Source organism: Oncorhynchus gorbuscha, linkage group LG12 (genome assembly GCF_021184085.1).
Source record: "Oncorhynchus gorbuscha isolate QuinsamMale2020 ecotype Even-year linkage group LG12, OgorEven_v1.0, whole genome shotgun sequence".
Taxonomy (NCBI): domain Eukaryota; kingdom Metazoa; phylum Chordata; class Actinopteri; order Salmoniformes; family Salmonidae; genus Oncorhynchus; species Oncorhynchus gorbuscha.
Window position 1 is genome coordinate 63,479,763 of NC_060184.1, and position 27,202 is coordinate 63,506,964.

Below are 27,202 nucleotides of genomic sequence, written 5' to 3' on the forward strand. Positions count from 1 at the left end.
AGCTTCTTTAAATTGGCCAAGTCTGGATAACTCCTTCATTTAAATGCATGGAATAATACAGAGGACTGAGTCAGTGGAATGGGGGCACAGAATAGAGATACACAGCACACTCAATAATAACTTGGACTGGTCCATTAAAGTGGCTGAGAGGGGTGATGGTGTTCGGAAACTAATGGTTTGACCCTGGATGATGGTCAATGTTCACACTGATAGTGACTAATTGACTGTCTGCCCTGTGTATACTGAACACCTTCATATTTGATGTCATACATTATGGTGAGACGACAGTCTCTGTGGAGTTAGCATGTTTATCAGTCAATTAAAACATACCCTATTAAGATTTGAAATACCCTACCTGCATGTTGACTGACAGCTCTGCTCTGATGACTGTAACTATCTGGGATTGCTGTGAAACAGACACATATTTTAATATGACTTCAGGGCCAATTTCTTGTCAGAACCTTTCATCGGCTTACATCAGCCAGACATCAGTCAGAATTCTAAATGTCGCGACAACAAAAAAACGGTCAAAAGACATTTCGAACAGATACAGATGTCTCTGCTCTCTGTCTCTCCTCATAATGTCCTAGTCTTACGAAGGAGTCCCAAGACAGTATCTACTCTAGACATAACGTGTGGCTCTCTTTATGCAAAATAGATGCTATCATGTCTGGGTGTCTGGGGAGAAGAACACTTCTGTGTTTTTCTCTCTGTCTTTCCATTCCTCTTCCTTGCTCTCCCTTTTCTCTCTCTGCCTAAGTCCCTGTCCTATGCTATGTTATGTCCCCCCAATCTCTCTCTCTCTCTCTCTCTCTCTCTCTCTCTCTCTCTCTCTCTCTCTCTCTCTCTCTCTCTCTCTCTCTCTCTCTCTCTCTCTCTCTCTCTCTCTCACCCGATCTCTTTTTCTGCTACCCTTCTGTTTCTCTCTCCCTCTGTCTGTCCTCTGACCACGCTCTCTCTGTCTCTCCCTAACACCCACCTTAGGGTAACAATGGGCCTCTTAGTAGTAAAGGCACACACATGGTCTCTGCACAAAGGCTCATCTCTTGGTTATCAAACAGTACTGAGGACAGTGTAGTGAAGAGAGAGGGTGGGCAGAGAGAACATGCATATCTCCAGATTCAAATCACTTTAAGTCCCAAACACTGAATGCCTGCATGTGATTATGCCCTACAGCTGCTTTCAGACCAGTAAAAGCAGCTTTTCTTTCTAACTAAAAAGGGCTGTGTATCAGAGACCTAAAGTTGAGAGCTGATAATTAGAATAAATGTCAGCACACTAGAGATTCAATTTCACTTTAAGAGAGCTATTTCGTCTGCAGAGTACGGTGAGGCTAAATAATAGGGTTGTAATGGGTGTTTCATGTTTTAAGATTTTGGTTCTGGACTTTGCATCGATGCACGGCTAGGTATTCTGGCCCATTTGATGTCTTGGCACTGAGGTACTGGGGTGTGGGAGGTGGTAAATGATGGCAATATATTACTGGTTTTAGGAAAGATGGATAATATTCACTTCATATTTTATTATAGTAGCCGTTTTTGAAAGTGGAATAAGTATGAGTTTTGAATCTCTTCTGAATTGTTATATTTATATTTGATTATTAGAATAAATTTGAATGAGTAATGATTTGTTTTATTGAATCCGATAGTGCCCACAAAGCTCTTTCGTAATATTATTGATTATGTTACTTCATCATTACTATCTAATACCATATCACAGACGGACCAGCGAAAGTTTGTGTTTGAGTTAGACCAAACCTTTTGGTATTTTCCCTGTAATTTCTTAGTGCACATACTGTACACACATAGCCTACTCATAGGGACAGCCAGTGCTGTGCAAGCTGGGTTGGCATGCTGAGCTGCTAGTGCTTATGTGTGGTTTGTGTCAGAGGAGCACTGTCCCTAAAATAGCTAGCTTTGGCCTGGAATGTCATCTGGCATCCTGACAGATACAGCTGAGTGGTGGCCACGCACACATGCACACACACACAATCCACCACCTTCTGCTTCCCTCCACTTTATGCTGGGCTTTCTCCTTCTCATCCCCCCTTTTCCCGCCTCCTGTTCCCACGTGAACCTGCCAGGTGTGTGGGTAATAATAATTATTATTATTATTAGGGGGGTGCTTATATTTTGTCCTTTTACACACAAGTGTCTTTTTTTGCACATCCCAACTCTCCCTGAGACCACAACAGATTTTTTTCACCTTGCCGGCCCCGGTTTCAACCAGGAACCTTAGAGTTAATGGCCCAATGCACTAACCTCTAGGCTACCTGTGCGTGTGCGCGCGTGTGTTTGTGTGTGTGTTTGTGTGTGTGTGTGCGTGCAATATCTCTACTTCCTGTTACTTCTTTTAGGCCATTGGGACGGCGGAGTTAAGGCTTTCTCATAAAAACCACGGAGGAGAATTTCAGTGCACTGTTCCTGTCTGAGGAGGAAATTAAAGAAAGTTTCTGCTGAGGGGTTTCAACTTTACCTCTCTTTCTGTCTGCACGATATACAGCTGATATACAACTTTCCATCCTGAATCAGATGGAAACATTATAATAATGTGTTTGGTATAGTTGAACAGGTTCTTAATGTAAAAGGTGGTTTCAACTCATTAGGCTACCTTCCCCTCATTTCGTCCTTATACAAAGTTGAAATATAGAGTATATTTAAGATGAAAACACGATTTATTTTATGTCCTAAAAAAGTACCCATACAGTATAAAGTTCCCTCAAGTAGTTTACCATATTGTACAAATAGAAACTGCTCTCCATGATTTACCTGGCTAAATGAATGATTGGGGAAGGTGGTCTAGAGTTACAGTGAAACATACAATTACAATGGGACTGATAGCTAGCAAGTGGTTCATAAACTTCCGGAGTGGTACATGAAGTTACAGCAGTACAGTAATTATTACAGAAACTTTCCATTCACTCCCTAATCTCTGGAGGGGCGGTAATGGCTGTTCTCCTCCTCCGTCCGTCCATCGTTTCACTGGCTTGCCGCCAGCAGTCATTTCATTCCATTACTACAGAACCTTTATCAATGAAAACCCCCTGGAGGACCAGAAGTGAAATTACAGTTGAGGAATCAGAGTGTATTGAATTCTCATCATTAGAGGACAGGCTTAGGTTTTATCTCCTAATTCCTCTCTGCTAGTAAAAACGTGAAAAGCATCTCAACATTTCCTCCCATGTAAATCACATTGACATTCAGTTCTGTGCTCGCTCTCTCATGTCTAAGTATCCCTCATTTTCTCCCCTGGTGTAAATCACATTGTCATCCGTCTCTGTGCTCGCTCCCTCGTGTCTGGAATGAGCCCTGGTGGGTGGGCTCGTTAATTGAATTCAGTGTTCGTATTTAACGTGCACTGGTACACCGATAGGATGCGGTCTGCTGTGTAGGATGTATTCATTCAGCCTCTGTGTGGGTCGATGAACCACAGCTATATAAATGAATGGGAAAGGGAAAGAGGTTGGTTGTAGTGGCCGATACTATACCACCTGGTCAAACCAACTCAAGACTGGAGGAAATAGTGTACACCGTATTTAAAACAATGTGATGTGGTATACCTGCCTACAGAAAACGGCTAATGTAGAATGTTGTCATTGTTCATTATTAAACTGTTGTCTACTGCTCAAGTATCAGTTTATTGAGTGTTTCCAAAAGCTGATCTTTTGTTGGTTTACAATGGTGTTAATGAACAGTTCATATTTTTTTGCCCAATGTTTAATGTTCGTTTAATGCCTATGTGTTTCCATTGTGCCATGCTGTTTCAGTGTCTGTTTCTAATGCAGTTTAACACCAGTATCTTGTGTTTCTAATGTTACTTTTGTGTTGACAGGAGGCGGAGTGGCACTGTGATGAGTTCACTAAAGGAGCCTGCTTCAGTCGGGGGAAGTCAGAGGTGAGGCCGTTAAACACACTCATCCCAACATGAAACAAACCCACTCATAACTCAGACTTAACTTAGACTTCACTCAAACTGGAGAAAACCCCTCATGGACAACAATGTGTGATTTAAGTCTGAAGTAGGTGGATTTATGTCTGAATTTAGTGGGTTTAGTACACACCTTTCATTTAAACTGACTATACACAGACACTGTTTTCCTTTCTTCTGTTTGTGTGTGTGTGTGTGTATGTGTGTGTGTGTGTTTGTGAGTGAGAACAGTGTATTTAAATATCACTCCACAATAATATAAAATGCAGATTTTTAACTAACATTCACACGGCTCAGACATTCACACGGCTCAGACATTCAAGCGGCTCAGACATTCACACGGCTCAGACATTCACACGGCTCAGACATTTACGCGGCTCAGACATTCACACGGCTCAGACATTCACACGACTCAGACATTCACACGGCTCAGACATTAACATTCAAGCGGCTCAGACATTCACACGGCTCAGACATTCACACGGCTCAGACATTCACACGACTCAGACATTTACGCGGCTCAGACATTAACATTCACGTGGCTCAGACATTCACGTGGCTCAGACATTCACACGGCTCAGACATTCACACGGCTCAGACATTAACATTCAAGCGGCTCAGACATTCACACGGCTCAGACATTAACATTCACGTGGCTCAGACATTAACATTCACGTGGCTCAGACATTCACACGACTCAGACATTCACACGGCTCAGACATTCACACGGCTCAGACATTCACACGGCTCAGACATTAACATTCAAGCGGCTCAGACATTAACATTCACGTGGCTCAGACATTCACATTCACACGACTCAGACATTCACACGGCTCAGACATTCACACGGCTCAGACATTAACATTCAAGCGGCTCAGACATTAACATTCACGTGGCTCAGACATTAACATTCACGTGGCTCAGACATTCACGTGGCTCAGACATTAACACGGCTCAGACATTCACACGGCTCAGACATTCACACGGCTCAGACATTCACACGGCTCAGACATTCACACGGCTCAGACATTAACATTCAAGCGGCTCAGACATTAACATTCACGTGGCTCAGACATTCACGTGGCTCAGACATTCACACGGCTCAGACATTCACACGGCTCAGACATTCACACGGCTCAGACATTCACACGGCTCAGACATTAACATTCAAGCGGCTCAGACATTAACATTCACGTGGCTCAGACATTCACACGGCTCAGACATTAACATTCACGTGGCTCAGACATTCACACGGCTCAGACATTCACACGGCTCAGACATTCACACGGCTCAGACATTAACACGGCTCAGACATTCACACGGCTCAGACATTAACATTCACACGGCTCAGACATTAACATTCACACGGCTCAGACATTAACATTCACACGGCTCAGACATTAACATTCAAGCGGCTCAGACATTAACATTCACGTGGCTCAGACATTCACGTGGCTCAGACATTCACACGGCTCAGACATTCACACGGCTCAGACATTCACACGGCTCAGACATTCACACGGCTCAGACATTAACATTCAAGCGGCTCAGACATTAACATTCACGTGGCTCAGACATTCACACGGCTCAGACATTAACATTCACGTGGCTCAGACATTCACACGGCTCAGACATTAACATTCACATGGCTCAGACATTCACACGGCTCAGACATTCACACGGCTCAGACATTCACACGGCTCAGACATTCACACGGCTCAGACATTAACATTCAAGCGGCTCAGACATTAACATTCACGTGGCTCAGACATTCACACGGCTCAGACATTCACACGGCTCAGACATTCACACGGCTCAGACATTCACGTGGCTCAGACATTCACACGGCTCAGACATTCACACGGCTCAGACATTAACATTCAAGCGGCTCAGACATTAACATTCACGTGGCTCAGACATTCACGTGGCTCAGACATTCACACGGCTCAGACATTCACACGGCTCAGACATTCACACGGCTCAGACATTCACGTGGCTCAGACATTCACGTGGCTCAGACATTCACACGGCTCAGACATTCACGTGGCTCAGACATTCACGTGGCTCAGACATTCACACGGCTCAGACATTCACACGGCTCAGACATTCACACGGCTCAGACATTAACATTCAAGCGGCTCAGACATTAACATTCAAGCGGCTCAGACATTAACATTCACGTGGCTCAGACATTCACACGGCTCAGACATTCACGCGGCTCAGACATTCACACGGCTCAGACATTCACACGGCTCAGACATTCACACGGCTCAGACATTAACATTCAAGCGGCTCAGACATTAACATTCACACGGCTCAGACATTCACACGGCTCAGACATTAACATTCAAGCGGCTCAGACATTCACACGGCTCAGACATTCACGCGGCTCAGACATTAACATTCACGTGGCTCAGACATTAACATTCACGTGGCTCAGACATTAACATTCACACGGCTCAGACATTAACATTCACACGGCTCAGACATTCACACGGCTCAGACATTAACATTCACGCGGCTCAGACATTAACATTCAAGCAGCTCAGACATTCACACGGCTCAGACATTCACACGGCTCAGACATTCACACGGCTCAGACATTCACACGGCTCAGACATTAACATTCACACGGCTCAGACATTCACACGGCTCAGACATTAACATTCAAGCGGCTCAGACATTAACATTCACGTGGCTCAGACATTCACACGGCTCAGACATTCACACGGCTCAGACATTCACACGGCTCAGACATTCACACGGCTCAGACATTAACATTCAAGCGGCTCAGACATTAACATTCACGTGGCTCAGACATTCAAGCGGCTCAGACATTCACACGGCTCAGACATTCACACGGCTCAGACATTCAAGCGGCTCAGACATTCAAGCGGCTCAGACATTTACGCGGCTCAGACATTAACATTCACGTGGCTCAGACATTCACACGGCTCAGACATTCAAGTGGCTCAGACATTCAAGCGGCTCAGACATTTACGCGGCTCAGACATTCACACGGCTCAGACATTCACACGGCTCAGACATTCAAGCGGCTCAGACATTCACACGACTCAGACATTTACGTGGCTCAGACATTAACATTCACGTGGCTCAGACATTCACACGACTCAGACATTTACGCGGCTCAGACATTAACATTCACGTGGCTCAGACATTCACATTCACGCGACTCAGACATTCACGCGACTCAGACATTCACGCGACTCAGACATTAACACGACTCAGACATTCACACGACTCAGACATTCACACGACTCAGACATTCACACGACTCAGACATTCACGCGGCTCAGACATTAACATTCACGCGACTCAGACATTTACGCGGCTCAGCATTAACATTCACACGGCTCAGACATTTACATTCACGCGACTCAGACATTTACGCGGCTCAGACATTAACATTCACGCGACTCAGACATTTACGCGGCTCAGCATTAACATTCACACGGCTCAGACATTTACATTCACGCGACTCAGACATTTACGCGGCTCAGACATTAACATTCACGTGGCTCAGACATTAACATTCACGTGGCTCAGACATTCACATTCACGCGACTCAGACATTTACGCGGCTCAGACATTAACATTCACGTGGCTCAGACATTCACATTCACGCGACTCAGACATTTACGCGGCTCAGACATTTACACGGCTCAGACATTAACATTCACACGGCTCAGACATTTACGCGGCTCAGACATTTACGCGGCTCAGACATTAACATTCACACGGTTCAGACATTTTTCTTAATAACATTTCCCACAGTTTATACAGCATTAGACATGCACTCCTAATGCAGTATAAGTATAGTTCTAGACACACATAAAGACTCGTAATATACCAAAAGTCATAATGTATCATCATAATCACTTAGAATATACTGCAACATAGTGCTTCATAATTGCTGATCACTTCTTCCTCAAGGGTCATGCACATTATTGACTAATAATGAAGTGATCAGCAATTATGAAGCACTATGTTGTAGTATATTCTAAGTGATTATGATGAAACTTATAATGCATTATGACTATTGGTATATGGAATTATGAGTCTTTATGCATGTCTATAACTATACTTATACTGCATTAGGAGTGCATGTGGCGGCAGGGTAGCCTAGTGGTTAGAGCATTGGACTAGTAACTGAAAGGTTGCAAGTTCAAATCCCCGAGTTGACAAGGTACAAATCTGTCGTTCTGCCCCTGAACAGGCAGTTAACCCACTGTTCCTAGGCCGTCATTGAAAATAAGAATTTGTTCTTAACTGACTTGCCTAGTTAAATAAAGGTAAAAAAAAATATTTAAAAAATGTCTACTGCTGTATAAATGCATTGTCCGTGTGGACTTCATAGAAAGTATTACCCAGGTTTGTTAATCACTTGGTACCACTTTAGTTCATTGCTCTCTAAAAGTGATGATTCAAAAGCATTACGGTAATTCCTAGAATACACTATGTCTGTGTCAGTGAGCGCTGTGTGTGTGTGTGTGTGTGTGTGTGTGTGTGTGTGTGTGTGTGTGTGTGTGTGTGTGTGTGTGTGTGTGTGTGTGTGTGTGTGTGTGTGTGTGTGTGTGTGTGTGTGTGTGTGTGTGTGTGTGTGTGTGTGTGTGTGTGTGTGTGTGTGTGTGTGTGTGTGTGTGTGTGTGTGTGTGTACATGCGCACGCATGCACACACACACACAACTATGAGGAGTTCAGTAAAGGAGCCTGCTTCAGTCAGGGCAAATCAGAGGTGAGGCCGTTAACACACTCATCCCAACATGAAACAAACCCACTCATAACTCAGACTTAACTTAGACTTCACTCAAACTGGAGAAAACCCCTCATGGACAACAATGTGTGATTCATGTCCGAAGTGGTATTTAGTGGGTTTAGTACACACCTTTTCATTTAAACTGACTATACACAGACACTGTTTTCCTTTCTTCTGTGTGTGTGTGTGTGTGTGTGTGTGTGTGTGTGTGTGTGTGTGTGTGTGTGTGTGTGTGTGTGTGTGTGTGTGTGTGTGTGTGTGTGTGTGTGTGTGTGTGTGTGTGTGTGTGTGTGTGTGTGTGTGTGTGTGTGTGTGTGTGTGTGTGTGTGTGTGTTTTTCCTGCATACCCTCCTCCAAATAACATGCTTTATGACTGAATGTGACCGTGGGCTGAACTGCAGGGGCCTCGTGGGTATTTCAGTTGTTTGGTTGGAGTCTGAGAGATTTGACTGTGTGTTTATCCCTCTGTGAAAGGTTGTTAGAGGCCTATAACACACACACCGCCTCATGGGCCTATGCTCTTTTCAGATTAGAGATATTTTTCTTTAGACCGAGAGAGAAAGATGTACATGGGAAAGTCTTTATAATCAGAGCCAGAGAGATGTACCTGTGAAAGTCTTTATAATCAGAGCCAGAGAGATGTACCTGTGAAAGTCTTTATAATCAGAGCCAGAGAGATGTACCTGTGAAAGTCTTTATAATCAGAGCCAGAGAGATGCACTTGTGAAAGTCTTTATAATCAGAGCCAGAGAGATGTACCTGTGAAAGTCTTTATAATCAGAGCCAGAGAGATGTACCTGTGAAAGTCTTTATAATCAGAGCCAGAGAGATGCACCTGTGAAAGTCTTTATAATCAGAGCCAGAGAGATGCACCTGTGAAAGTCTATAATCAGACAGAGAGATGTACCTGTGAAAGTCTTTATAATCAGAGCCAGAGAGATGCACCTGTGAAAGTCTTTATAATCAGAGCCAGAGAGATGTACCTGTGAAAGTCTTTATAATCAGAGCCAGAGAGATGCACCTGTGAAAGTCTTTATAATCAGAGCCAGAGAGATGCACCTGTGAAAGTCTATAATCAGACAGAGAGAGAGATGTACCTGTGAAAGTCTATAATCAGATATAATAGGTGTGCAGGGATTGGCCAGTGTATGATTGTCATTCTGAATTACAGACTAAGTTACCTTAGTCCTAAGGAATAGTTTTTCTTGTTGTTGCTTCTGAAAATACACTCCAGTAATGTACAGTAATATTTCGCAGAATGTTTCCCTTCCCTGGCAAATAATGCAGACAGGCAATGCAAAAATAAGCAGGAAGCGCACAGGACAATTTTGATTTGAAGCACACGAGACAATGACACAAAGAACAGCATTGAAGACATCATTCTCTGCATATTTATTTATTTCCCTCTCTTTCTTTCTCTTTCTCTCTCTCGCTCTGTCTTTCACTCTCTCACACTCACATTCTCTCTCTTTGTCTCTCACACTCTGTCTCTCTGTCTCTCTTGCTCTCTAACTCTCTCGCCCTCTCACTCTCTCTTCATCTCTCCCTTTTACTTGGCAGAGTTGGGGGTTTTTATTACTTAGTCCACCGCACAGCAATATACCGTAACTTAAGTTATTTCACAGATACGGTGTCTCCGCCTTGAGTGAATTTACAAGTGATTGTGCTCTTTAAAGCCGGTGTCTGCCTCTCTGAACCGCCTTTGATTTATTTCCACCAGGAGAAGAAAAGGGACTTAAATTGACTTGACGGGAGTCGATCGGCAGCTCTGTCTGGTTTGTCATTCGAGAGCCGTGCATAACAGTCTCCGTGTTACTATAAGGAGCCTGAACGTTTGTCAGGAGGTTTCCAACACTGTGACACAAGACACACATTAAAATCAGCTTTTTATTTGCTGGGGGAACAACCTCCGTGCTGAGTTGAGTTATACACACAGGCAGCCACACTACAAAAGGCAGACACACACACACACAGCGAGACACACAAACACACAGCGAGAGACACACACACATATACAATGTGCTTAGTACAGGAAAATGAATCGATTTACGAGTTAACCACCATCTTGATAGGGGGAAATAAAATATACCCGACTTCTACCCCTCCCACAGACACACATATACTGCTCCCACTAACCCTTCAGCGGTCCCTTGTAACACTCCTAAATCAGGCACCACTGATAGAGAGAGAGGTGGAGGAGAGAGCGAGCGTGAAAGCGAGAGAAAGGAGAAAGAGAGAGGGAGATAGAAGAGCGAGAAAGAGAGGGAAAAAAAGAGTCAGAGAGGGGCATCTCTAGTACACCAGACAGTCTGATTTACTGGCCCTACATCTGAACGAGGGCCCTCGGGAACCACAAGCCCCAGGTCCCTTCAGACGGACTCAGGGGAACTTACCAATCAAGTGGTTTATTTTAAGACTCCAGTCAGACAATGCAAAAACACACATCCACCATGTTCTGACAAGACTTCTCACTGCTAGCATAGTGTTAGTGTTGTGTGTTTTTAACAAAGTCCAATGACAGACTGAGCAGTGTGAATAGTGTTGGGGGAAACAGAGGTCGTGTTGTTACACTGTTTCAATCAATCACATTTTATTCATTTTTTATTTGTATAGCACTTTTCAACCCGGGCTTTAAGCTAACCCCCAAAGGATTAGCCAAGGCAACAGAGGCAAAGAAAAACTCCCAATACAGATGTAGGATCATAATTTGATCACCCTGTTGCAGGAGAACTTTCCTGCAGTGCAGGACATTTAAAACATGAGGTTTAAAAAGGCTTGTGAAGTTTGTAATTTCCACTTTGACATTTTTTGACTTGATTTTCCCTTGTATCAACACCTACATTTCCTGTTGCTGCATGATCATTTTACTACTGTAGCAAACTGGCTTGAATTAAGATATTACATCTGTAGGTACTCTAGGGCTGCAGCTTCATTATTCAGAGTTAGTGCAATGTTTGGATGTGACTGGCTAGTATTTACACATATACTTTCTTATCCTGCATATGTGATTATTTGTATTATATGTAATCTTTGTGTTTTTTTTATCTTCTACCTTTTTTGAGCTCTCGTTGAAGAGAAATTCCAATGTATGTACTTACAAATGGCAAATACTTGAAACTTGGTTAAGGTGTTTATTCCTGTGTTTGTGTCATTCTATTAGTGCTAATGTCAGCTGTGCTGTTCTGTCCTCTCCACAGGAGGAGTGTCAGAATTACATCAGAGTGCTGCTGGTGAATGGAGATAGACTGTTCACCTGTGGAACCAATGCTTTCACACCCATCTGCACCAACCGCACTGTAAGAATCTATTCATGTTTCTTCTCTCCTCTCCTCTTTACTTGCTTATCTGTAACTATCTTCTCTTTTCCTCTCTTCTACTACTCTATGCTCCTCTACGTCTAGTTCTACTCCACCTACTGTATATAAACCTGCAGTTTAATCCGGGGAAGTGTGTGGGCTGTTGGTTACATTATATGGTGTGTAGGTGGAGGGAAGGACAATGTTTTTATTTTATTTTTAAGTTTGTTAGCAGCAAAGGTCACCGTCTCATAACGACTACTCCGACAGAAATACATATAGTATAAATGTCAATACATTATTACAATGGTATTTCATCAGCCCTGTTATAGGAGAACACATATTTACTCTGAGTGGGTCTGCTAATATGAAAGATAAGTGCTGCATAGCTATAGAGAGAGGGAGAGCGAGAGAGACAAAAGTTGAGTGTAACAGAGAGGGAGAGAGAGGGGGGATCGGGAGAGAGGGAAAGAGAGAAGAATCCAGTGTGACAAAGGGAGGAGAGAGTGGGGGGGGATCAGGCGAGAGGTAGAAAGAAAGAGATCGAGAGCGACAGAGAGGTAAAGAGAGGGCAGGAGAGGGAGAGAGGAAAAGAGAGAGGCATCGTGAGGGAGAGAGGTGGAGGGAGAGGATAGATTGCGAAGGAGGTAGAGAGAGATCACGAGGGAAGGAGAGAGAGATCGCGAGGGAGGGATAGAGATTGAGAGGGAAGGAGACAGAGATCGCGGGGGAGGGAGAGAGGGATTGAGTGTGACAGAGAGGGAAAGGGAGAGAGTGGGATCAAGTGTGACAGAGAGGGAGAGAGACAGATCTTGAGGGAGGGAGTTATTGGGTGCGACAGAGAAGGAGATTGAGAGGGAGAGAGAGAGGGATCGAGAGCGACAAAGAGGGAGGGAAAGAGAGAGAGAAAGATTCCAAGGGAGGGAGAGAGAGAGCGAGACAGAGGAGAAGGAAATAAATATGCATTTAGTTATCATAATGTGTGTACATAACCACAGATGAATATCCCGTTAATGACCTATTCATTGTCTTTACAGGCATTTACTGAAATTAATTCTGTCCAAATGTCCTCATTCATGACAATATATTAATTAATTTCAAGACCTTATCAATATTTATGGCCTTGAATGGCAGGATTATTTTTGCCAACTATGGATTTGTCAGAAATTAGAGAATGCAATCCTCTAGTCATGCTATTGATAATGGCGATGATGATATTGCTACTGATGATGATGATGAGTATGATGATGGTGATGATGATGTGAGGATGATGATGATGAGTGTGGTGATGATGAGTATGATGATGTGTGTGATAATGATGAGAAAGGAGGATGATGATGAGAATGAGTATGATGATGATGAGGATGATGATGATAATGATGAGTATGATGATGAGTATGATGATGTGTGTGATAATGATGAGAAAGGAGGATGATGATGAGAATGAGTATGATGATGATGAGGATGATGATGATAATGATGAGTATGATGATGAGTATGGTGGTCATGATGATGAGGATGATCATGATGATGATTTTGATAATGATAATAATGATGAGTAAAATGATGATTATATAGAACTTATTATTGCTGCCCCAATGTCCTCTTTGCTGCCCTTTAGACAGCTATGAATCATCAGACACCTAACACCTGCTTCGCTGTCTCTTTCTGTGTCTGATCACATTTATGAGACGGCTGCAAGGAAATGTAACATGGCAACTGACCAGGAAGGAAGGGAGAGAAAGAGAGATGATCTGAAAGCCAAGTCAACAGCACTGAGTGTGTCTCAAATGATTGGCTATTAGAGGTGTGAAAGTGACCCAGTTCCCCAGCCCGTCCACCCAACCACAGCTGCTGTGTGTCCTGAAGAGAGAACTCATTCACTCCATTGCTTTAATATGCATGATAGATGCAGCCTCTATCTATACTCTATCCCCATTCCACCTGTCTTGCAGACCCAGCTCGACCCAAACACTTCCCTCAACACACAGAATAAACTCCATCAATACCCCCTTTCATCGCAGACTTCAGGCCCAGACACAGTGACACTTGTTGGGTCAAGCTGGGTCAGACCGGAGGCCCGGAGCGGAGGTAGTTTGTTGACGGAACCAACGGTGGTCCAAATCAACCCACTCTAATAAATCTATACAAAGTGACCCGCTCTTAGGCTGTTTTATTAATGAGCATCACGTACTTTAAGGAAGTGGAAAGTCCATCTCTCATTGATTAATCAGAAACCCAAGCCAGCATTAGAGAGAAGCTTCAGTGTGTCAGTTGGACAAAGATTGTGTTCTGTATAGTTAGACATCTTCTGCCCGTCAGGCAGGATGTGCAGTTAAGAACACACCTGGGTCGATGTGAGTAATGTGTAGTGTTGCCTCATAGCATAATGCAATGGTTAGTGGGGGTTGGGGGGGGGGGAAGAAACTATATTGGCCCTAGAATTGACCATTGCAGAACCCCATTTGCGGAATTAGTAAGCATTTAAAGTTTATTGGACGGGTTTCCATTGAAACAAAGATACATTTCTACAACAGTATGTGGTTAACCATAAATGCGAAGTACGGAATGATGGTTTATATAAATAATGTATAGAAATACATCACGGTTTAGATTGATAGGAATGCAGGTGGAAGTCTTGCCCTAAGCATCTCTCCTTCGCAGTTACACCATGAGTTTCATTTTCAGATTGGCAAAGAAAACACTGTGTACATTCCAGCTCTTAAACATATCCAAGGCTTTTGCCTCAGTTTATGTTGGGTGGGTTTTTATTGGGAACAAGTGTACTGTCTTTAGGGCCAAGTGTAGGTCGTACTGTAGAGTATTTTTAAACACGGCGAGCTGGATTTGGCCTCGCTTTCAAAGGCAGACAAACCAAACGTCTGAGCTCTGAGCTTCGCATGGAGCTGCTTGTGAAAACGGAGAGGCTTTCCCTAAGTCACTAATGTGGTTTAATAATGCTTTATCAAGGAAAACAGATGTATGTCCGCTAGTCATCAGAACAACCAAACCAGGAGGAATAAAAAGTACATGAACTTCTCCAGGAAGTACAGTGAAGATGGAGGTTTTCTATTAGTATTGGTCCTGTTCCAGATGTAGTGTTCTTGTTCTTAGAGTGTGGTTTTGGATAGGTTAAGCTGATTATAAAAGGCTGTGGGAAGAGTCATATTCTTGCCTAAAAAGATGCTATAGCTAATTACCAGCAATACCCACCCACATAGATATGGCCATAAGAGCTCTGTGCTGGGAACTGCGTAGGTAGAATGTAGGTTGCCTCTATTTTACCTCAGTTGATTCTCCAGGGATTGGTTTTGTATCCAAACTGCATAGCTAAAGGTATGATTTTAGCTATGGTTCTGTAAGATGGTCTTACCTTCACAATAAGAGACAGGATTCTTCCTAGAGGAGAAACAGCAGTTTCACGGGCATTATTGTGTATTGTTCCATATCCTTCTTTCTAATCTGAGGTCTGTCCAAATGAAGTTCATTTCCCAAACACTATATCCACCCATTTTTCACATTTGTGTTTTTTCATCAGAAGTGATTGTTTATGGGTACCTTCATGTGTGTGTAAAATATTACTGTTCTCAGATTTGTTTGCAAAACTATATATGTCCATTGTTTCGCTGGAATGGAATGTTTGTGTCCTGTTTATTCGACTGTGATATGTGGTTGTCTCACCTAGCTATCTTAAGATGAATGCACTTACTATACGTCTCTCTGGATAAGAGCATCTGCTAAATGACTCAAATGTCAAATGTAAATGTTTTACATACAGATCTCATATTACTGTCTTGCATTTTTTTTATTGATGTCACAAATGTACAGTATAATTTCTAAATGTCTTTATAAAAAATGTAGTTATTTGTTGCATTTGACTTTTTATTAAGGATCTGACCTTTTTTTAAAATTTTTGCCTAAAATGACATACCCAAATCTAACTGTCTATAGCTCAGGCATTGAAGCAAGGATATGCATATTCTTGATACCTTTTGAAAGGAAAAACTTTGACGTTTGTGAAAATGTAAAATGAATGTAGGATAACATAGTGCATTAGATCTGGTAAAAGAAAATACGAAGAAAAAAAAAACATGTTTTAATATTTTTTTTTGTACCATCATCTTTAAAATGCAAGAAAAAGACCATAATGTATTATTCCAGCCCAGGCGCAATTTAGATTTTGGCCACTAGATGGTGGCAGTGTATGTGCAACATTTTAGACTGATCCAATTAAGCATTGCATTTTTTTATTAGTAACTTCTCAAGTTCATAACTGTGCACTCTCCTCAATCAATAGCATGGTATTCTTCACTGTAATAGCTACTGTAAATTGGACAGTGCAGTTAGAGCTGCTCTTCCTCCCGGGGAAGGACAGTGCCCGTTCCATGATCTCGCCATCACGGTTGACAACTCCATTGTGCAGTTAGATTAACAATAATTTATGCTTTCTGCCAATATCAGATATGTCTATGTCCTGCGAAATATTCTTGTTATTTACAGCTTCATGCTAATCGCATTAGCCTACGTTAGCTCAACTGTCCCATGGGGGACCCACCGATACTGAAGAAGTTTTAAAATCTACTATAGCAGTACTAGTTATTTCTCTTAGAGTGAGGCGGATATATAGCATTTAGCAAAAAAAATATTTGTCTCTCTGAATTGAAACCACCAAGTGATAGATTTTAAACAAGAAACATGTCTGTCATTGAACAACCCCGTGCCATCATGATAAGATAGTGAAAAAACACAATCATTTATTTGATCATTTATTTTTTTAAATCAACTAATTCCACAACATTTCTGAAAATTGATAAAGTTTTTTAATTTAAATGAGCTCATGTTGAGCCAAGCAAGCGGTACATGTGTATGTATGTCTGTGTCTTTTGGTATTGACTGTATGTGTGAGGTAGGCAATGATTAGCATTAGCAGGAACGAGGTGGATGTTAGCGATGACAAGCTATTTATGAGATGAGAAATCGGCATAGTGGTGAAATAAACAATCATATAAAGGTGATCTGTAAAACAGTCTGCACTCACACTGCTTTGCCTTTATCAACTATAAATGCTGCCAATTGTGACTTCTCTGTTTCACTTGAACTTTTACTTCAAGTCAAACTCCAAATCTCTCCCTTGGTTCTGTGGTAACCAAGCAACGTGCTCAATGTTTAGCCTTGTCTCATTGTGTGATCATTCTGCTAAAACTCACAGTATTTCAGAACAATCAATGTTTGTATGGGAGTGACGAATTCCAGTCAAGTAGAGGGGAGTTAAAAATCATGTGATGTGTGCTCACACTCCCTCTCTCTCCACTCCTGCGTGCATTTGTGTGCATTATAAACACATGAATCCTCTCCCCTCTCCCTCCTCCTACCCCTCATCTCCTCCCCCTCTCCACCCTCTCTCCCCCGCCCCTCTCTAGCTGACCAACCTGACAGAGATCCATGACCAGATCAGTGGGATGGCCCGTTGTCCCTACAACCCTCTCCATAACTCCACAGCCCTGATCACCTCCAGTGGAGAGCTCTATGCTGCCACCGCCATGGACTTCTCTGGCAGAGACCCAGCTATCTACCGCAGTCTGGGGGGGCTGCCGCCTCTACGCACCGCACAGTACAACTCCAAATGGCTCAATGGTAGGATGGGGTAGAGGTAGGGGTAGAGAAGCAAGCGTTAGGAGATAGGCGGATGCTGCCAATAATGCACTGCTTAGTACAACTCCAAATGGCTCAATGGTAGGCTGGGAAATGGAAGGTGGTAAGGGGGCAGGGGAATAAGCAGTAAAGGTATAGAGAGGAGGAAAAGTAGTTCATATAGAAGGAGAAAAGGGGTGGATGAGGGGGAAGGGTAGAAGTTGGTGGTGTTTACAGGAAGTTGTGGTGGTGTTTACAGGAAGTTGGTGGTGTTTACAGGAAGTGTCAAAATGTATTTTACAATATATATATATATATATTTCTTTTAAATATTTTGTTCTTTCCTTTTGAAGGATATACAAGTGACATTTCCATCTGGTACTGAAACAATGAAATCAGTGTGTCGTTCTGAAGAGCTCAGTGGATCGCAGTTCAACAGCACACCCCACCTGGAACAGGGCAGCTGATTGAATACGCTGCTTCAGTCGTTCACTTGCTCTAAAAGAGCAGGTCAATCGCTATCTTGTCAGGATTTTATCTGATTCACATTAAAGCCAGATTGAAAAAATAAATTAAAAGCCACCACATACATAGCGCCGCGACAACCTTTGAGAAAAGGTTTAATAACTAATTTTATGGCAAATTGATTTTTTCTCCCTTTTCTCCTGTGATGCTGTGCAAAGGTGCAGAGGAGAGGAGGGGCTGAAAGAGCAAACAAGAGGAAAAAACTCTTTCATTTAAAAGTGAATTAAATCACTGTCAGAGAGGATAAAGCGTGCGGTTAAGGTCCAATAATGTCATACATAAAAATGAACAGCTCATCAATGAGCGCTCTAGGAAGGTCAGCAGTTTTAGATGGGTTGACAACTATTACACCATTGTTTTGGTCATACCTCATCCTAACCTTTAGGGTTTCCCTGGATAAATAATTAATTTTGAAACACAAAGTCATTAATAACAATGCCATAATTAATTAAGACTAATCCCCTCAACCTCACATTCCTATGGACCCCTAGTCAATCCCTCAGAACTCATTATCATATACAGTGCATTCGGAAAGTATTCAGACCCATTGACTTTTTCCACATTTTGTTACGTTACAGCCTTATTTTAAAATAATTTTCCTCATCAATCTACGCACAATACTCCATAATGAGATAGTGAAAACAGATTTTTTTGAAAATGTATAAAATAAAAACAAACAGAAATAGCTTATTTACATAAGTATTCAGACCCTTTGCTATAAGACTTGAAATTGAGCTCAGGTGCATCCTGTTTCCATCGATCATCCTGTTTCTGCGACTTGATTGGAGTCCACCTGTGGTAAATTCAATTGATTGGACATGATTTGGAAAAGCACACACCTGTCTATATAAGTTGACAGTTGACAATGCATGTCAGAGCAAAAACCAAGCGATGAGGTCGAAGAAATTGTCCTTAGAGCTCTGAGAGGATTGTGTCGAAGCACAGATCTGGGGAAGGGGTACCAAAAATGTCTGCAGCATTGAAGGTCCCCAAGAACACAGTGGCCTCCATCATTCTTAAATGGAAGACGTTTGGAACAACCAAGAATCTTCCTAGAGCTGGCAGCCTGGCCAAACGGAGCAATCGGGGGAGAAGGGCCTTGGTCAGGGAAGTGACCAAGAACCTGATGGTCACTCTGACAGAGCTCCAGAGTTCTTCTGTGGAGATGGGAGAACCTTCCAGAAGGACAATCATCTCTGCAGTACTCCATCAATCAGGCCTTTATGGTAGAGTGGCCAGACGGAAGCCACTCCTCAGTAAAAGGCACATGTCCACCCGCTTGGAGTTTGCCAAAATGCACCTAAATACTCTCAGACCATGAGAAACAAGATTCTTTGGTCAGATGAAACCAAGATTGAACTCTTGGCTGGAAAACCAAGCATCACATCTGGAGGAAAACTGGCACCATCCCTATAGTGAAGCATGGCGCTGGCAACATCATGCTGTGGCGATGTTTTTCAGCAAGAGGGACTTGGAGACTAGTCAGGATCAAGGGAAAGATGAACGGAGCCAAGTACAGACATACTTGATGAAAACCTGCTCCAGTGAACTCAGGACCTCAGACTGGGGAGAAGGTAAACCTTTCAACAGGACAACGACCCTAAGCACACAGCCAAGACAACACAGGAGTGGCTTCGGGAAAAGTCTCTGGATGTTCTTGAGTGGCCCAGCCAGAGTCCGGACTTGAACCCGATCAAACATCTTTGGAGAGACCTGAAAAAAGCTGTAAAGCGACACTCCCCATCCAACCTGACAGAGCTTCAGTGGAGAATGGGAGAAACTCAGAGGAATGGGAGAAACTCCCCAAATACAGGTGTGACAAGCTTGTAGCGTCATTATAGGGTAGTGTGTAGATTGATGAGGGAAAAAAACAATTGAATCAATTTTAGAATAAGGCTGTAACGTAACAAAATGTAGAAAAAGTCAAGTGGTCTAAATAGTTTGTCTCCTCCTTTAACAGAACCTAACTTTGTCTCCTCCTTTAACAGAACCTAACTTTATCTCCTCCTACAACAGAACCTAACTTTGTGTCCTCCTACAACAGAACCTAACTTTGTCTCCTCCTACAACAGAACCCAACTTTGTCTCCTCTTACGACATTGGGAACTTCACCTACTTCTTCTTCCGAGAGAACGCAGTGGAACACGACTGCGGTCGGACCGTGTTCTCTCGCGCTGCCCGGGTCTGTAAGAACGACATTGGGGGCCGCTTCCTATTGGAGGACACCTGGACCACGTTCATGAAGGCGCGGTTGAACTGCTCTCGACCAGGGGAGATACCGTTCAACTATAATGAACTACAGGGGACGTTCTACCTACCAGAGCTAGAATTGCTCTATGGGATCTTCACTACTAATGTGTAAGTGTGAGATGCATACTACACACACACACACACACACACACACACACACACACACACACACACACACACACACACACACACACACACACACACACACACACACACACACACACACACACACACACACACACACACACACACACACACACACACACACACACACACACACACACAGGGTATATTCTGCCTGTATTATTAAGCAATGATGCCCGAGGGGGTATGGTATATGGCCAATATACCACGGTTCGTACAGTAAAAATAAATGGTGTGTCATACCCGTCTGATATACCAAGGCTGTCAGCCAGTCAGCATTCAGCGCTTGAACCACCTAGTTTATAATGTATGAAGTATACTTCAGGCACAGCTTAAAATGAACAGTCATGTTATACATACTATCGTCATTCACACACGTTTAGTTTCACAGTTTGACTTTAAACTCATTTCTTTCATTTTCAATTTTCTCACCTCTTAGAAGAGACATGCTTTTGTTGAAAGTGACAGTTTGAAAAGTCAAAGCTATTCGTCAGGCCCGATCCATACACTTAGCCAAAGAGGCAGAACATTTTAAATGAAGCCTGGTGTTAAATTTATAGTCACCTTACACCATCACTCACAGTAGGATCTGAGTCTGTGTAGGGACAGATGTGTAGGTATATTTAGAGAACAAAAACAGAAACTGGACATTAACAGTCAGCAGACAAAATCCTAACCATATACAGTGCCTTCAGAAAGTATTCACACTCCTTGAATTTTTTCACATTCTAGCCTACACACAATACCCCATAATGTAAAGTGGAATTCTGTGTTAATTTTTTCTCCAAATTAAGTAAAAATGAAAGCTGAAATGTCTTGAGTAAATAAGTATTCAAATTAAAAAGCAGACATTGTATATCCCTTTGAGCATGGTGAAGTTATTAATTCAACTTTGGATGGTGTATCAATACACCCAGTCATTACATTACATTTTACATTTAAGTCATTTAGCAGACGCTCTTATCCAGAGCGACTTACAAATTGGTGCATTCACCTTATGACATCCAGTGGAACAGCCACTTTACAATAGTGCATCTAAATCTTTTAAGGGGGGTGAGAAGGATTACTTTATCCTATCCTAGGTATTCCTTAAAGAGGTGGGGTTTCAGGTGTCTCCGGAAGGTGGTGATTGACTCCGCTGTCCTGGCGTCGTGAGGGAGTTTGTTCCACCATTGGGGGGCCAGAGCAGCGAACAGTTTTGACTGGGCTGAGCGGGAACTGTACTTCCTCAGTGGTAGGGAGGCGAGCAGGCCAGAGGTGGATGAACGCAGTGCCCTTGTTTGGGTGTAGGGCCTGATCAGAGCCTGGAGGTACTAAGGTGCCGTTCCCCTCACAGCTCCGTAGGCAAGCACCATGGTCTTGTAGCGGATGCGAGCTTCAACTGGAAGCCAGTGGAGAGAGCGGAGGAGTGGGGTGACGTGAGAGAACTTTGGAAGGATGAACACCAGACGGGCTGCGGCGTTCTGGATGAGTTGTAGGGGTTTAATGGCACAGGCAGGGAGCCCAGCCAACAGCGAGTTGCAGTAATCCAGACGGGAGATGACAAGTGCCTGGATTAGGACCTGCGCCGCTTCCTGTGTGAGGCAGGGTCGTACTTTGCGGATGTGGTAGAGCATGAACCTACAGGAACGGGCCACCGCCTTGATGTTAGTTGAGAACGACAGGGTGTTGTCCAGGATCACGCCAAGGTTCTTAGCGCTCTGGGAGGAGGACACAATGGAGTTGTCAACCGTGATGGCGAGATCATGGAACGGGCAGTCCTTCCCCGGGAGGAAGAGCAGCTCCGTCTTGCCGAGGTTCAGCTTGAGGTGGTGATCCGTCATCCACACTGATATGTCTGCCAGACATGCAGAGATGCGATTCGCCACCTGGTCATCAGAAGGGGGAAAGGAGAAGATTAATTGTGTGTCGTCTGCATAGCAATGATAGGAGAGACCATGTGAGGTTATGACAGAGCCAAGTGACTTGGTGTATAGCGAGAATAGGAGAGGGCCTAGAACAGAGCCCTGGGGGACACCAGTGGTGAGAGCGCGTGGTGAGGAGACAGATTCTCGCCACGCCACCTGGTAGGAGCGACCTGTCAGGTAGGACGCAATCCAAGCGTGGGCCGCGCCGGAGATGCCCAACTCGGAGAGGGTGGAGAGGAGGATCTGATGGTTCACAGTATCGAAGGCAGCCGATAGGTCTAGAAGGATGAGAGCAGAGGAGAGAGAGTTAGCTTTAGCAGTGCGGAGCGCCTCCGTGATACAGAGAAGAGCAGTCTCAGTTGAATGACTAGTCTTGAAACCTGACTGATTTGGATCAAGAAGGTCATTCTGAGAGAGATAGCGGGAGAGCTGGCCAAGGATGGCACGTTCAAGAGTTTTGGAGAAAAAGAAAGAAGGGATACTGGTCTGTAGTTGTTGACATCGGAGGGATCGAGTGTAGGTTTTTTCAGAAGGGGTGCAACTCTCGCTCTCTTGAAGACGGAAGGGACGTAGCCAGCGGTCAGGGATGAGTTGATGAGCGAGGTGAGGTAAGGGAGAAGGTCTCCGGAAATGGTCTGGAGAAGAGAGGAGGGGATAGGGTCAAGCGGGCAGGTTGTTGGGCGGCCGGCCGTCACAAGACGCGAGATTTCATCTGGAGAGAGAGGGGAGAAAGAGGTCAGAGCACAGGGTAGGGCAGTGTGAGCAGAACCAGCGGTGTCGTTTGACTTAGCAAACGAGGATCGGATGTCGTCGACCTTCTTTTCAAAATGGTTGACGAAGTCATCTGCAGAGAGGGAGGAGGGGGGGGAGGATTCAGGAGGGAGGAGAAGGTGGCAAAGAGCTTCCTAGGGTTAGAGGCAGATGCTTGGAATTTAGAGTGGTAGAAAGTGGCATTAGCAGCAGAGACAGAAGAGGAAAATGTAGAGAGGAGGGAGTGAAAGGATGCCAGGTCCGCAGGGAGGCGAGTATTCCTCCATTTCCGCTCGGCTGCCCGGAGCCCTGTTCTGTGAGCTCGCAATGAGTCGTCGAGCCACGAAGCGGGAGGGGAGGACCGAGCCGGCCTGGAGGATAGGGGGCATAGAGAGTCAAATGATGCAGAAAGGGAGGAGAGGAGAGTTGAGGAGGCAGAATCAGGAGATAGGTTGGAGAAGGTTTGAGCAGAGGGAAGAGATGATAGGATGGAAGAGGAGAGAGTAGCGGGGGAGAGAGAGCGAAGGTTGGGACGGCGCGATACCATCCGAGTAGGGGCAGTGTGGGAAGTGTTGGATGAGAGCGAGAGGGAAAAGGATACAAGGTAGTGGTTGGAGACTTGGAGGGGAGTTGCAATGAGGTTAGTGGAAGAACAGCATCTAGTAAAGATGAGGTTGAGCGTATTGCCTGCCTTGTGAGTAGGGGGGGAAGGTGAGAGGGTGAGGTCAAAAGAGGAGAGGAGTGGAAAGAAGGAGGCAGAGAGGAATGAGTCAAAGGTAGACGTGGGGAGGTTAAAGTCGCCCAGAACTGTGAGAGTTGAGTCGTCCTCAGGAAAGGAGCTTATCAAGGCATCAAGCTCATTGATGAACTCTCCGAGGGAACCTGGAGGGCGATAAATGATAAGGATGTTAAGCTTGAAAGGGCTGGTAACTGTGACAGCATGGAATTCAAAGGAGGCGATAGACAGGTGGGTAAGGGAAGAAAGAGAGAATGACCACTTGGGAGAGATGAGGATTCCGGTGCCACCACCCCGCTGACCAGAAGCTCTCGGGGTGTGCGAGAACACGTGGGCGGACGAAGAGAGAGCAGTGGGAGTAGCAGTGTTATCTGTGGTGATCCATGTTTCCGTCAGTGCCAAGAAGTCGAGGGACTGGAGGGAGGCATAGGCTGAGATGAACTCTGCCTTGTTGGCCACAGATCGGCAGTTCCAGAGGCTACCGGAGACCTGGAACTCCACGTGGGTCGTGCGCGCTGGGACCACCAGATTAGGGTGGCCGCGGCCACGCGGTGTGGAGCGTTTGTATGGTCTGTGCAGAGAGGAGAGAACAGGGATAGACAGACACATAGTTGACAGGCTACAGAAGAGGCTACGCTAATGCAAAGGAGATTGGAATGACAAGTGGACTACATGTCTCGAATGTTCAGAAAGTTAAGCTTACGTAGCAAGAATCTTATTGACTAAAATGATTAAAATGATACAGTACTGCTGAAGTAGGCTAGCTGGCAGTGGCTGCGTTGTTGACTTTGTAGGCTAGCTGGCAGTGGCTGCGTTGTTGACACTACACTAATCAAGGCGTTCCGTTGAGTGTAATAGTTTCTACAGTGCTGCTATTCGGGGGCTAGCTGGCTAGCTAGCAGTGTTGATTACGTTACGTTGCGTTAAAAGAACGACAATAGCTGGCTAGCTAACCTAGGAAGTCGCTCTAGACTACACAATTATCTTTGATACAAAGACGGCTATGTAGCTAGCTATGTAGCTAGGTACGATCAAACAAATCAAACCGTTGTACTGTAATGAAATGAAATGAAAATGTGATACTACCTGTGGAGCGAAGCGGAATGCGACCGGGTTGTTGAGTGCGGAAGTTCTATTCGGTAGACGTTGGCTAGCTGTTGGCTAGCTAGCAGTGTCTCCTACGTTAAGGACGACAAATAGCTGGCTAGCTAACCTCGGTAAATTAAGATAATCACTCTAAGACTACACACTCTAAACTACACAATTATCTTGGATACGAAGACAGCAAAGACAGCTATGTAGCTAGCTAACACTACACTAATCAAGTCGTTCAGTTGAGTGTAATAGTCTCTACAGTGCTGCTATTCGGTGGCCGTTTGCTAGCTGGCTAGCTGCTGGGCAGATAGCAGTGTAGACTATGTTAGGACGACGAAATACGATAATTACGCAATTATCTTTGATACAAAGACGGCTATGTAGCTAGCTAAGAAGAAATTGCTAAGATTAGACAAATCAAACCGTTGTACTATAATGAAATGTAATGAAATGTAATGAAAAAGTTATACTACCTGCGGAGCGAAGTGCGGATGCGACCGCACTACAAAGATCCAGACGTCCTTCCTAAATCATTTTCCGGAGTGAAAGGAAACCACTCAGGGATTTCACCATGAGGTCAATGGTGACTTTAAAACAGTTACAGAGTTTAATGGCTGTGATAGGAGAAAACTGAGGATGGATCAACAACATTGTAGTTACTCCACAATACTAACCTAACTGACAGAGTGAAAAGAAGGAAGCCTGTACAGAATAAAAATATTCCAAAACATGCATCCTGTTTGCAACAATGCACTAAAGTAATACTGCATAAATGTGGCAAAGCAATGAACTTTTTATCCTGACTTCAAAGTGTTTTGTTTGGGGCAAATACAATACAATACATTATTGAGTACCACTATCCACATTTTCAAGCATAGTGGTGGCTGCATCATGTTATGGGTATGCTTGTAATCATTAAGGGGAGTTTTTCAGGATAAAAAAAACCCAGAATGGAGCTAAGCACAGGCAAAATCCTAGAGGAAAACCTGGTGGTCTGCTTTCCACCAGACACTGGAAGATGAATTCACCTTTCAGCAGGGCAATAACATCAAACACAAGGCCGAATTTACACTGGAGTTGGTTACCAAGAAGACAATGAAAGTTCCAGAGTCTCACAGTTACAGTTGTGACTTAAATCTGCTTGAAAATTGTTGGTTAGACCTTAAAATGGTTGTCTAGCGATAAACAACAACCAATTTGACAGAGCTCGAAGAATTTAGAAAATAATCATTGGCAAATATTGTACAGTTCAGGTGTGCAAAGCTCTTAGAGTCTTACCAAGACTCACAGCTGTAATCACTGCCAAAGGTGATTCTAACATGTATTGACTCAAGGGATTTGAATCAAGATATATTATTGTTTTATTTCAAGATATATTATTGTTTTATTTTTCATATTTATTTTTTTCAAATGTAATGTCAAGGTGAAAAAAAAATCCACTTTGACATTACAGAGTATTTTGTATGGATAGTTGACAAAAAATGACAACTAAAAAATGTTAATCCCACTTCCTAATACAACAAAATGTGTGAAAAGTCAAGTGGTGTGAATACTTTCTGAAGGCACTGTATATTTATCGCTATCCCTCTCTTCCCCCTTCAGGAACAGCATAGCAGCGTCTGCGGTGTGTGCCTTCAACCTCAGTGCCATCACCCAGGTGTTTGGAGGTCCCTTCAAGTACCAGGAGAACTCTCGCTCCGCCTGGCTACCCTACCCTAACCCTAACCCTGACTTCCAGGTAAATACTCACCTACCCTAACCCTAACCCTGACTTCCAGGTAAATACTCACCTACCCTAACCCTAACCCTGACTTCCATGTAAATACTCACCTACCCTAACCCTAACCCTGACTTCCAGGTAAATACTACCCTACCCTAACCCTAACCCTGACTTCCAGGTAAATACTCACCTAACACAACCCTAACTCTGACTTCCAGGTAAATACTACCCTACCCTAACCCTAACCCTGACTTCCAGGTAAATACTCACCTACCACAACCCTAACCCTGACTTCCAGGTAAATACTCACCTACCCTGACCCTAACCCTGACTTCCAGGTAAATACTCACCTACCCTAACCCTAACCCTGACTTCCAGGTAAATACTCACCTACCACAACCCTAACCCTGACTTCCAGGTAAATACTCACCTACCCTAACCCTA

General features: G+C 43.9%; 1 protein-coding gene across 4 annotated transcripts in view; it reads left to right on the forward strand.

Annotated features, from left to right (window-relative positions):
- Nucleotides 1-27,202, forward strand: part of sema5a (sema domain, seven thrombospondin repeats (type 1 and type 1-like), transmembrane domain (TM) and short cytoplasmic domain, (semaphorin) 5A) — a 210,875-nt gene that overhangs the window by 85,614 nt on the left and 98,059 nt on the right. For all 4 annotated transcript variants that reach the window (XM_046292575.1, XM_046292573.1, XM_046292571.1 and 1 more), the window contains 5 exons: nt 3,832-3,894; nt 11,902-12,000; nt 17,421-17,634; nt 20,229-20,514; nt 26,641-26,776. In XM_046292575.1, the coding sequence (XP_046148531.1) occupies nt 3,832-3,894; nt 11,902-12,000; nt 17,421-17,634; nt 20,229-20,514; nt 26,641-26,776 (798 nt within the window). The remainder of the gene's footprint in view (nt 1-3,831; nt 3,895-11,901; nt 12,001-17,420; nt 17,635-20,228; nt 20,515-26,640; nt 26,777-27,202) is intronic.